Source organism: Pantherophis guttatus, chromosome 4 (genome assembly GCF_059756535.1).
Source record: "Pantherophis guttatus breed Tessera chromosome 4, ASM5975653v1, whole genome shotgun sequence".
Classification (NCBI taxonomy): Eukaryota; Metazoa; Chordata; class Lepidosauria; order Squamata; family Colubridae; genus Pantherophis; species Pantherophis guttatus.
Window position 1 is genome coordinate 14,228,088 of NC_142066.1, and position 11,709 is coordinate 14,239,796.

Here is an 11,709-nt window from a genome sequence, read left to right on the forward strand (position 1 = left end):
TGAATATAATGGCAAACAGGATGAAAGAAATATTAAATTGTAGGATACACCGGGACCCAAATGGGTTTTTACCAACGAGACAAATAAAAAATAATATAAGAATTGTAATTAATGTATTAGAATATTATGAGGTGCATCCAGAGAGGCGGGTAGCTCTGGTTTTTCTGGATGCCCAAAAGGCTTTTGATCAGGTCAATTGGCAATTCGTTTCAGCAAATAAAAAACTGATGGACGATCTTAACGGGGGCTTATTTTGGGGTTAGGGCTTATATTACGAGCATCCTGAAAAATCATGCTAGGGCTTATTTTCTGGTTGGGTCTTATTTTCGGGGAAACGGGGTATCTTCCAACATCCATCCATCTATTCATCCATCTTCTGGACCAATTGAAAGCTTCTACAATAGTGGGAGTTTGATGAGCACGGAAAAGACACAACAGCTACAAAATCTTCCTTCGGGGAGATTGCATTTTGTGTACGCCCACACCCACACACATTACTTGACCTCATAGTTACCGCTTGCTCCATTTTAACAGCACCCCTGGGTTCCAGGAAAAAACCCCCAAATCATGACATGGTCCACCTAATACACAAAAAGTGCAAATAAGCAATTTTGTCAATCCCCAACCAACCAAAACCTCTGTTAACACATGTGCTCCGGGTTCGACTTAACCTTGGTCATTCACTCGCACTCAGCCCTGGATAACTTTTATATGTCTTTGTATTTATTTATGGCTGTTCACCGCCCTGAGTCCTTCGGGAGTAGGGCGGTATACAAATAATAATAATAATAATAATAATAATAATAATAATAATAATAATAATAATAATAATAATAATAATAATAATAATCAACCACAGACAAATCTACACCAAACACCGAAGCACAAGAATTCTATGAAGATTCTCAAGTCATCAGGGACGCGGTTGCTCAGTGGCTTAAGACACTGAGCTTGTCGATCGAAAGGTCGGCGGTTCAGCGGTTCGAATCCCTAGTGCCGCGTAACGGGGTGAGCTCCCGTGACTTGTCCCAGCTTCTGCCAACCTAGCAGTTCGAAAGCACGTAAAAAAATGCAAGTAGAAAAATAGGGACCACCTTTGGTGGGAAGGTAACAGCGTTCCGTGCGCCTTCAGCATTTAGTCATGCTGGCCACATGACCACGGAGATGTCTTCAGACAGCGCTGACTCTTCGGCTTTGAAACGGAGATGAGCACCACCCCCTAGAGTCGGGAACGACTAGCACATGTGCGAGGGGAACCTTTACCTTTACTTTATCTAGTCATGCAGGTCATGGTTGTCCCAAAGGTACGGGGTTTTTTTTCAGGAGGCGACTGAAGCTTCTTGTTTTCTTTTGAAGACGTTTTGCTTCTCATCCAAGAAGCTTCTTCGGCTCTGACTGGATGGTGGGGAATGGAATGGATTTAATATCCCTTGCAATCATCTGACCATTTAAATCCTTTTAGAGAGTTGTTGAGGCCACTTGGAGGTTTATCTGTGTCTTCGGGGTCACCAGAGTAGTGCAAATGGTCCTTGCACTACTGATTTTTTTTTTTTCTGGAAAAATATGTTTATACGCCCACCCCATTCCAAGGGCGTTCATCCCAAATTGGTTACCACCTTTAGAGCGCTCCATGGCTTAGGACCTGGTTATTTAGGGGACCGCCTACTACCACAAACAGCCTCCCACCGGCCGGTACGCTCTCATAGAGAGGGGCTCCTCCGGGTGCCGTCAGCCAAACAATGTCGACTGGCGGCCCCCAGGGGGAGGGCCTTCTCTGTGGGGGCACCCACTATCTGGAACGAGATCCCCCCGGAGATACAGAGGATCCCGGATCTGCGCACTTTCCGCCATGCTCTTAAGACCCTCCTATTCCAGCAAGCCGGCCTGGCCTAATTTTCTCCCCTTTCTTTTAAATTTTTTAATTGAAATTTTAATTTGTTTTAAATTATTGGGATTTTTAATTGTCTCAGGCTAAATTATTTAATTTGGTTTTCATTATGTTTCTAACTTTTGTATTTATGTATTTTATTTTGTGCCTGTTCACCGCCCTGAGTCCTTCGGGAGTAGGGCGGTATGTAAATTTAATAAATAAAAAATAATAATAAATAAAATTGTATAGCTAAAAGTGTAGAGATTCTCAGTCCTCCAGATCATGGTTGTCCCAAAAGTGCTTTTTTTCAGGAACCCACTGGAGTTTTCTTATTTTTTTTTCTTTGAAGACATTTCGCTTCTCATCCAAGAAGCTTCTTCCGCTCTGATTGGGTGGTGGGTAGAGCGGAAGAAGCTTCTTGGATGAGAAGCGAAATGTCTTCAACGAAAAAAAAAAAACCCCAAAGTCCAGTTGCCTCCTGAAAAAATAAAAGCACCTTTGGGAATTCTTTAAAATAAACAAGAGAGACCCAGTGAATTTGAAATAACACCCAAAAACATTTACTGGTTACAATGTGTATTCAGTATAGTTGATATTTCAAACACACAAACACACATTCTCTACTAGACTGGCAGGAACTAGCCAGAGAGACTGAAACGGGTGAAATGTAAAATTGGTTACTACCGGTTCTGTGGGCGTGGCTTGGTGGGGTGGGGTAATGTGACTGGGTGGGCGTGGCCAACTTTTTTTTTTTAACTTTTCAAAGCATTTTTTCTAATGCTTTGAAAAGCCTCTGCCGATCAGGCAACTCAGCTGGGATCGTCAGAGACTTTTCAAAGCATTTTTTTTTACCACCTCTTTGGTCAAGAGGTTGGAGAAAAAAAATGCTTTGCAAAGCCTCTGACGATCCCAGCTGAGCCGCGCGATCATCAGAGGCGTTTTTAAAAAAACTTTTAAAAGCATTTTTTCGTCGGAAAAGGTTGTAGAAAAAAATGCTTTTAAAAGTTAAAAAAAAGAGCCTCTGATGATCGTGTGGCTCAGCTGGGCATGGTGGAGTGGGGGTGGGGGCAAAGGGATTTTTGCTACTGGTTCTCCGAACCACCCGCCGCCCTCGGTACCGGATCGGGCAACCGGTCCAAACCGGGAGCATTTCATCCCTGGACCGAAGTCACAAAGTTTGGATCCAAAAGTGTCTCCAAAGAGTGGGTGGGCTTCGGGACCCCTTTCCCCCCCAAAAAAAGTCCTTGCTTTGTTGATTCACAAGATTAGCTAGTTCCTCCTGCCTTGTTGATGATCAAGTCTGGTGGCTGTTGATGGAATTTGGGGAGGGTTTACAACAGCTCTGAAAACAAGTGACTTATGGCAGTTTTTCATATTTGAAACCGTTGCAGCATTCCCGGGGGTCCCATGATCGAAATTGGCCAAGTGTGATTGGACACGCAAGGAATTTGCCTTCGGGTGCATAAGTTCTCATTGTACATAAAAGGTGTTAAGTTAGTTCTGGTTGGCTCTGGGCCCATAACCAATGTTAAGGATATTGTTGTTGTGTTACCAACCAGCAGAGTGTAGAGCACAGAGAAACGTTGCTGAGAGCCATGAATAAGAGATGTGCAAACTGGTTTGTCAAAAGTTTACTTTATAGTGAAAAAACAATCTCATCGTCTTTAAGTCAATCCAAGTCTTTGCCAGTTAAATCAGTCCAGTGATACAAAGATCTTCTTACTACACAAACAGTAGTTGGTTAGAATAACAAACTCACTCTGGTTCACAAACCACGATGGTAGCAGACCCATCCAACCGATGATAGCACAATGGATAGCAACTCCTCACACAATGGTAGCTTATCATCAACTGAATACATTACAGTACCTTTCTTAAGTACGTTCACAACTAATTACAGCACGACTCAGCATTGCAATGAATCAGCAGGAAAACTTTAAAGTCACACAATACATATTCATATTAAAGTCACAGAACACATTTATTGCCTGGACAACTTTTTAGGCTCAAACCATATCCTAACAAAAGGGATGAGTGATAAAGTATGATCAGAGTCGCCATAAATACATTCATCAAGAATCATAAGATACAACACTTAATGATAGCCATAGGATACTCCAGTAGCGACCAAAATCGTGGAAATCTTTTGGGAAAAGTGTATTGTTGAGGTTTGATGGCTAATAACACCACTTTTTCCCCCCGGAGTTTCAAGATAATCCTATTCCACTGCTGGAATGGCCTGGGAATAGCCCAGACTTTAACCCAATTGAAACTCTATGGAGCCGACGAAAGAAACATGTTAATCAGAAGCGACCCAGCAATAAAACCCAGTTAATAGAAGCCATCATTCAATCTTGGTTTCACATTAGAACAGCTGCAGAACTAAAAGACTTGGTTCACTCCATGGGAAGACGTCGTAAGGGATAGCTCATCGGTGTATGTGCCCTGTCTGGACTACGGGCATTCCTCCATTTACACCACTTTATTTCATGACCGAAGTTAAAACGGCACTGAAAAAAGTGACTTACGACCGTTTTTCATAACTTGCAACCATTGTAATATCCCCAAGTTCATGTGGTCAAAATCAGACGCTTGGCAACTGATTCACAGTTATGACCGTCATAGTGTTCTGGGGATCGTGTGATCACTTTTTGGGGGGTGACCTCCTGACAAGCAAAATCAGTGGGAAAACCATGGCGAGTGATGGTGAGATAGCGAGTAGCATATTGACTACTAAGAGTGGCTTGCTTTGACAAAAACCAGAAGTTACAGCTCCCACTGCACGTAGCCCTCGACTTACGACCACAACTGAGCCCAATGTTTCTGCTAAACGAGCATCAACTCGCAAAGCATCCCTGGCCTGCTCTTGAGTTGCCATAGGCAAGGGGGATGGGAAACCGATGAAGCAGCACAGCAGCCAAAACCAGAAGCACATTCCAGACATCTCTCTCTCAAGGCTGTCTCTCAGGATTACCCACAGCGGCCGGAGGAGAGTGATCTTTACAATCAGTAAAATTCCTCTGTTGGCGAATGTGATTGATGACATACCCTGGGCGGGAGGGGGAAACAGATTCATGATTGGGGCATAAATCACATGGGGTCAGAGTTGGCTTCGCCTGGAACGTGCCGACATGAAGCTCCTAATAAATAGCTGGATTTCTTTTGAAGCTTGGCTCGAGGCTCATGGTTTAATTAGGGCATCCATCGGAACCCGGCAGTGAGCACATTGAGTTTTGCTTCATTTTATGATCTTTTTTTTTTGTACACTGTTTTTTAATGAACCACCGCAGTTGTTAAGTTTGTTAGTTGTTCAGTGAATCTGGCTTCCTGTAGACTTTGCTCGTCAGAAGGTCGCAAAAGCGGATCATGTGACCCCGGGACACTGCAACCGTCATAAATATGAGCCAGTTGGGAAGCGGCTGAATTTTGATCACATGGCCATGGGGATGCTTGCAATGGTTATAAGTGTGAAATACGGTCATACAGTAAGTCACTTTCTTCAGTGCCGTTGTAACTTGGAACGGTCACTAAGCAAATAGTTCTAAGTCAAAAACTACCTGTATGTGTTCTCCTGAACCAGATTGATAGTTTGTGCATTTATCTAATTGATAGAATAGAGTAGAGTAGACTAGAATAGAAAATATGGAATGGAATAGAATGGAATAGGATAGAGTAGAGTAGAGTAGAGTAAAATAGAATAGAAAATATGGAATGGAATGGAATGGAATAGGGTAGGGTAGAGTAGAGTAGAGTAGAGTAAAATAGAATAGAAAATATGGAATGGAATGGAATGGAATGGAATAGGGTAGGGTAGGGTAGGGTAGGATAGAGTAGAGTAGAGTAGAGTAGAATAAAATAGAATAGAAAATATGGAATGGAATGGAATGGAATGGAATAGGATAGAGTAGAGTAAAATAGAATAGAAAATATGGAATGGAGTGGAATGGAATAGGATAGGGTAGGGTAGAGTAGGGTAGAGTAGAGTAGAATAAAATAGAATAGAATAGAAAATATGGAATGGAATGGAATGGGATGGGATAGGATAGGATAGGATAGGATAGGATAGGATAGGATAGGATAGGATAGGGTAGGGTAGGGTAGGGTAGGGTAGGGTAGGGTAGGGTAGGGTAGGGTAGGGTAGGGTAGGGTAGGGTAGAGTAGAATAAAATAGAATAGAAAATGAATGGAATGGAAATGGAATAGAATAGAATAGAATAGAATAGAATAGAATAGAATAGAATAGAATAGAATAGAATAGAATAGAATAGAATAGAATAGAATAGAATTTTTTATTGGCCAAGTGTGATTGGACACCCAAGGAATTTGTCTTTGGTGTATATGCTCTCAGTGTACATAAAAAGACAATAATATATGATATAATAAGCAATATTTCTCAGACAGGTTGGAAAGAAGTCAAATGTATGTAGTTTCACATTCATTTCAACTCTAAGTATGTTTATCTAGAAATGACCCATTTTTCATTTCTCTGACTTCTACTGCGGAAATTTGCCTTTTCTTTTCCTTTACCGATTGTCCCAAAATAGTCGGGCCTCCATTTGAACGACTAGCAGAAAGTTTCATTCTGCAGCTGTCAATTCCATACATTAAAGGCTAAGATCTTTGGCTTTTGAGTTCATACATCTTTATCTACACGCCCAAATATTCTGTCTTTATTCGTTGCCCAAAAGTAATTGTTTGATATGCTATTTCAGATCTTCCGTTTAAGAGTATTAAGGGAGGGGGGAGTATATACTGTATATACAGTAACGAAAAATCGATGAGATTAGGTCACTTTGAAGTCCATTAATTTCTGCCAAGCTAAATTTTACATCCAACACCTTTTGAATGTGGGGCTTGCTAATTCAAACAAGGGGGTGGGGAATAGAAAATAGAATTCTCTATTGGTGTGATTGAACACACAAGGAATTTGTCTTAGGTGTATATGCTCTCAGTGTACATAAGGAGAATAAAATACATTCATCAAGAATAAAAAGATACAACTCCTAAAGACAAAGTTACTAATAAGCTATCAATTCTAGATATACAGATATAAATAAATAAATACTTTTAAGAGCACAATTTCATTGAGGGACGTTCCACAAAGAATAAAAATGCAAAGACAAACGTTCTATCGAATCAAGCTTTAGCATTTACATTTATATAGGTGCGAAAGCTTAATTTATATACTTTAAAAAGATTCTAAATAACTCCCGGGAAGCTAACAACGGCGCCGAGAAGCCTTTCTCGGCTTGAAGTCTAACCGTACGCTGATTGGCTAGTTTGAATCGCGCTGCGCAGCCTGGATTGGATTAGCCTTTATTATGCAAAATAACAATGGCCAGAGCTTTAGCTTCCAAGTTTTCCCTCTGGTCGGATCCCTCGCTATATAAACCGGCCGCCCGTTCAGCAGCCGAACACTTTTCTCTCTAAGCTGGTGGAGCTGTGCGAGTTTTTTTCTCTCTGCTCTTCTATTTCGCCGGGATGTCTGGACGCGGAAAAGGAGGCAAAGGCTTGGGGAAAGGAGGCGCCAAGAGGCACCGGAAAGTCCTTCGTGACAACATCCAGGGCATCACCAAGCCGGCGATCCGCCGTTTGGCTCGTCGCGGAGGCGTGAAGCGTATTTCGGGCTTGATCTACGAAGAGACTCGCGGCGTCCTGAAGGTTTTCTTGGAAAACGTGATTCGCGATGCTGTCACCTACACCGAGCACGCCAAGAGGAAGACGGTCACCGCCATGGACGTGGTCTACGCCTTGAAGCGCCAGGGCCGCACTCTCTACGGCTTCGGCGGTTAAAAACTTCGAAAACTTTTTTCAACTTCACTCCAACAACAAAAAAAGGCCCTTTTAAGGGCCAATCAAATTTTCTTTAAAAGAAGCTTGTTGGTCACGCTTTAAATTTCAAAAGGAAACCTTTGGTATTAAGAAGGGTGAATAAACTAAATAATAAAAAATAAAAAGGCAGACTTAAGTCTTTTTCAGCTTTTTATTTCTACGCTAACTTCGTTATGGGTGCTTTACTCTAAAATATATGTAAATATAAATACGTAAATTCACATTTACATATTCAACATATTTAAAGAGTTTTTCGCGTCGTTTCCCTTAATTGGCCCGTGCTGGAAAAAGCATATCTTCTGAGTTTTTTTTTTACTACACTGCTCAAAAAAATAAAGGGAACACAAGCAGGAGACATCCGAGATCTGAATGAAAGAAATAGCCTTATTAAATACTTTGTTCGTTACAAAGAGTAGTTTTGGGTTCCCTTTAGTTGTTTGAGCAGTGTATGTAAAGAACAAAGTATTTAATAAGGCTATTTCATTCATTCAGATCTCGGATGTCTTCTGCTTGGGTTCCCTTTATTTTTTTGAGCAGTATATTTTATATGAATAAACCGACATTTCTAGGATAACATTTTTTAAAAAAGAACTATAGAGGTTAAATTATAGGTAAATCGGGCAGTTAGGGATTGCTTTCACACTGTTTTTGGCTGTTCTTTTGCGGAGTGAAACTCTAACATTCAAGCGAATGGCTTCTGCTTAACAATAGTATCAAAGGGTTTTTTTTTTTACAAAGATTTAAATTAGAATCATAAGTTCCTGCAATAGTCACAGGCCAAGGCTTAAACCCAAATTCAAAACCTCAATTTTAACAACCCCAGAAAATGCAATTTTAAGAATATCTTCCCCATTGCATTATTTTGCGGAGTGAAACTGCAACGTTCAAGGGGAATGGCTTCTGCCTAACAACCAACAAGGGTATCAAAGGTAGTTTTAGTGTAACGTGGCTAGGTTAGTGTTAGACGATTCGGGCGAACAGAGATTGAAAAAAAACCCTTTCAAGTAAAAGGGAACATCCCTGCCGAAACCCGGGATCGAACCAGGGACCTTTAGATCTTCAGTCTAACGCTCTCCCAACTGAGCTATTTCGGCTCGTTCGAAAACATTCTCTTTTTCCCTTGTCATTTGACATCTTAAAAACTTTCCCCCCCCCCCTCGGAGAAATATTCCTAAAGTTCATTTAATTGTAGCATAAATTATCTTCAAATAATTTGTATTTCACCGATCGTGCCTGTGTGTAGGATGCACGCAGGAAAGAAAATAGGGAAGGTGGGGGGGGGAGGGACGCTTAAAATCTTCAGCCTTCTGCAAAAGAAAAGAAAAAAAAAATCCTAAACAAAACAGGTAAAAAGGTATTATTACTACGAGATGGCTCGTTGGCCCTTCTAGCCAATAAGCAGCCGCTATTTCTCAAATTGAAGCCAATCAGACGTTCAAGCGGAAAGCACCAATGGGAACGCCCGGCTTCGATAAAAAAAATTTGAAACTCCGTGGCTTCTCTTCCAATAGCGTCGAGGGAGGGCGCTTTTCCACCAATGGCGGCTGAGGATTTTGAAACCGCTCATTTGCATACGCGCCCTATAAATAAAGGAAAGGTATTGGTTTTCCATTCACTTTTTTTTCATCTCTCTTCCAAGGAGGTCGCTCGCTCGCTGGCTCGCTGACCAGGATGCCTGAACCGGCTAAATCTGCTCCGGTACCCAAAAAGGGCTCCAAAAAGGCCATCACCAAGACCCAGAAGAAAGGGGACAAGAAGCGCAAGAAGAGCCGCAAGGAGAGCTACTCCATCTATGTCTACAAGGTGTTGAAGCAAGTCCACCCAGACACCGGCATCTCCTCCAAGGCCATGAGCATCATGAACTCCTTCGTCAACGACATCTTTGAGCGCATCGCTGCCGAGGCTTCCCGCTTGGCCCACTACAACAAGCGCTCCACCATCACCTCCCGCGAGGTCCAGACGGCTGTCCGCCTCCTCCTGCCCGGAGAGCTGGCCAAACACGCCGTCTCCGAGGGTACCAAAGCCGTCACCAAATACACCAGCTCCAAGTAGCTTCTCCACCCACCCACCCAAAATTCCCTTTTTATATTGCACCAAAGGCTCTTTTAAGAGCCACCCACTTTATCAAATAAAAAAGAGCTGCTTCACTTGGAAAAATTTGCAAAATTGTTCAGATTCCACTGGCTTGTATAGGTAGCAACCAAAGCATTCCTAGCAAACACTGAAATCTTATTAAATAGAATAGAATAGAATAATTTTATTTCTATACCGCCCTTCTCCCAGGGTGGTGTACAGCCTATTAAAAACACAAGACAACATCAGTTAAAATAGTTTTAAAATTATTAAATGAATTCGGCTCAATTTAAAATCCCAGGAATTTAAAACCCAATTTAAAATTGTTATGTTTTTTATTGCAAAAGTTTTACAATTACATTTTCACCCCATTTCCCCCCCCCTTCAACCCACCCCAAACTCCCCAACCTCCCCCTCCCCTCCCCCCCCCGGACTTCCACAGAATATGCTCACATCAAAAAACAAAACAAAAAAAAAACCCTTTTTATAAAACTTGAACCCCTCCATCCCCCATATAATTTTTCATCTTCACAAAGTTAAAATATTTCTAACATTTTCAATTAAAAGCTATTTGATACTTCCTGGTTTGATATTTATTCTGCACATAATCTATCCACTTTTTCCATTCCCATTCATAAGTCTCTTGTGAGCAATCTTTTAAGTATGCTGAAATCTTCGCCATCTCTGCAAAGCTGGCCATCTTCAAAGTCCATTCCTCGATAGTGGGCAAAGCTTCATTTTTCCAATATTTACCTATCAATAATCTCGCTGCTGTTATCATATACAATATCAACTTTGTTTCACCCAATGTAAAACCCTTAACTATACCCAGTAAAAACAATTGTGGAGAGAATTGAATTTTTTTCTTCAAAACATTCTGCATAACCCACCAAATTTTTATCCAGAAAGCCTTAACTTTCTTACAAGTCCACCAGACATGATAATATGTAGCATCTAAACAATCACATCTCCAACATTTTGGCTGAACATTAGGGTACATGCATGACAATTTCTTAGGATCTAAATGCCATCTATAAAACATTGTTATGTTGATAGCCCAGCCTGGCGGAACAACAGGATCTTGAGTGCACAACGAAATACCCGGAGGTCGGAGATCTTGCCCATTTCCGGGGGCAGTTCGTTCCACAGGGCTGGGGCTCCCACAGAGAAGGCCCTCCCCCTGGGTGTCGCCAGCCAACATAACTTGGCCAATGGCACCCTGAGGAGACCCTCTCTGTGGGAGCGGACTGGCCGGTGGGAGGCTATTGGTGGCAGAAGTCGTATTAAATTAATAGGAAAACACTTATTAGGTGCCTTAGGTGTAAATTATGCCGTAGCAAATTCTTGACAATTCAAGTTGTTCCCCTAGTTCAGAGCTCTTCAAAACTTGGCAGCTTTTAAGACATGGGGACTTCAACTCCCAGAATTCGCCAGCCTGCCAGCTATGCTATGCTATGCTATGCTATGCTATGCTATGCTATGCTATGCTATGCTATGCTATGCTATGCTATGCTATGCTATGCTATGCTATCTTATGCTGGCTGGAGAATTCTTGGAGGTGAAGTCCACAAGTCTTAAAAGCTGCCAAGTTTGAAAGACCCCCTGATCTAGTTAGTCTCATTGGGCCAAAAAAAAAAAAACCCACCAAAAAAAACAACTGGGCATAATTAACCAAGATAGGCAGGGAAAAATTAGTCGATCCTTTAAATCGAAGGGAATGGCCCCCAATGGCTTTGCTTTTGTGTTCTTAAGAAGTGCAATGTGGGTTTATTTATTTTTATTTTATTTATTATATTTCTATACTGCCTTTCTCCCGTAGGACTCAAGGCGGTGTACAGTCAAGAAAAATATAGATACACAAACATCATAAAATTGTTGCTTGAAATATTTGCTCATTGGGCCGGAAAACATTTTGCCAAATGATTCTTTTAACA

General features: G+C 41.5%; 2 protein-coding genes and 1 non-coding gene across 3 annotated transcripts; 2 read left to right on the forward strand and 1 right to left on the reverse strand.

Moving 5' to 3' along the window:
* The first annotated feature begins 7,254 nt into the window (after window positions 1-7,254).
* Window positions 7,255-7,843, forward strand: LOC117656355 (histone H4). Its single transcript, XM_034404512.3, has one exon. The coding sequence runs from the start codon at window positions 7,352-7,354 to the stop codon at window positions 7,661-7,663; it is 312 nt and encodes a 103-aa protein (XP_034260403.1). The 5' UTR covers window positions 7,255-7,351; the 3' UTR covers window positions 7,664-7,843.
* An 880-nt stretch (window positions 7,844-8,723) lies between these two features.
* Window positions 8,724-8,796, reverse strand: TRNAF-GAA (transfer RNA phenylalanine (anticodon GAA)). Its single transcript has one exon. It is a non-coding gene; the product is annotated as a tRNA-Phe (tRNA).
* A 519-nt stretch (window positions 8,797-9,315) lies between these two features.
* On the forward strand, window positions 9,316-9,859 carry LOC117656354 (histone H2B 7-like). Its single transcript, XM_034404511.2, has one exon. It carries the CDS (start codon window positions 9,374-9,376, stop codon window positions 9,752-9,754), a length of 381 nt encoding a protein of 126 aa, XP_034260402.1. The 5' UTR covers window positions 9,316-9,373; the 3' UTR covers window positions 9,755-9,859.
* The last annotated feature ends 1,850 nt before the right edge of the window (window positions 9,860-11,709 follow it).

Excerpts from the sequence above, each read along its gene's own strand:
- LOC117656355 (XM_034404512.3), top strand. The coding sequence starts at position 7,352 with ATGTCTGGACGCGGAAAAGGAGGCAAAGGCTTGGGGAAAGGAGGCGCC.
- LOC117656354 (XM_034404511.2), top strand. The coding sequence starts at position 9,374 with ATGCCTGAACCGGCTAAATCTGCTCCGGTACCCAAAAAGGGCTCCAAA.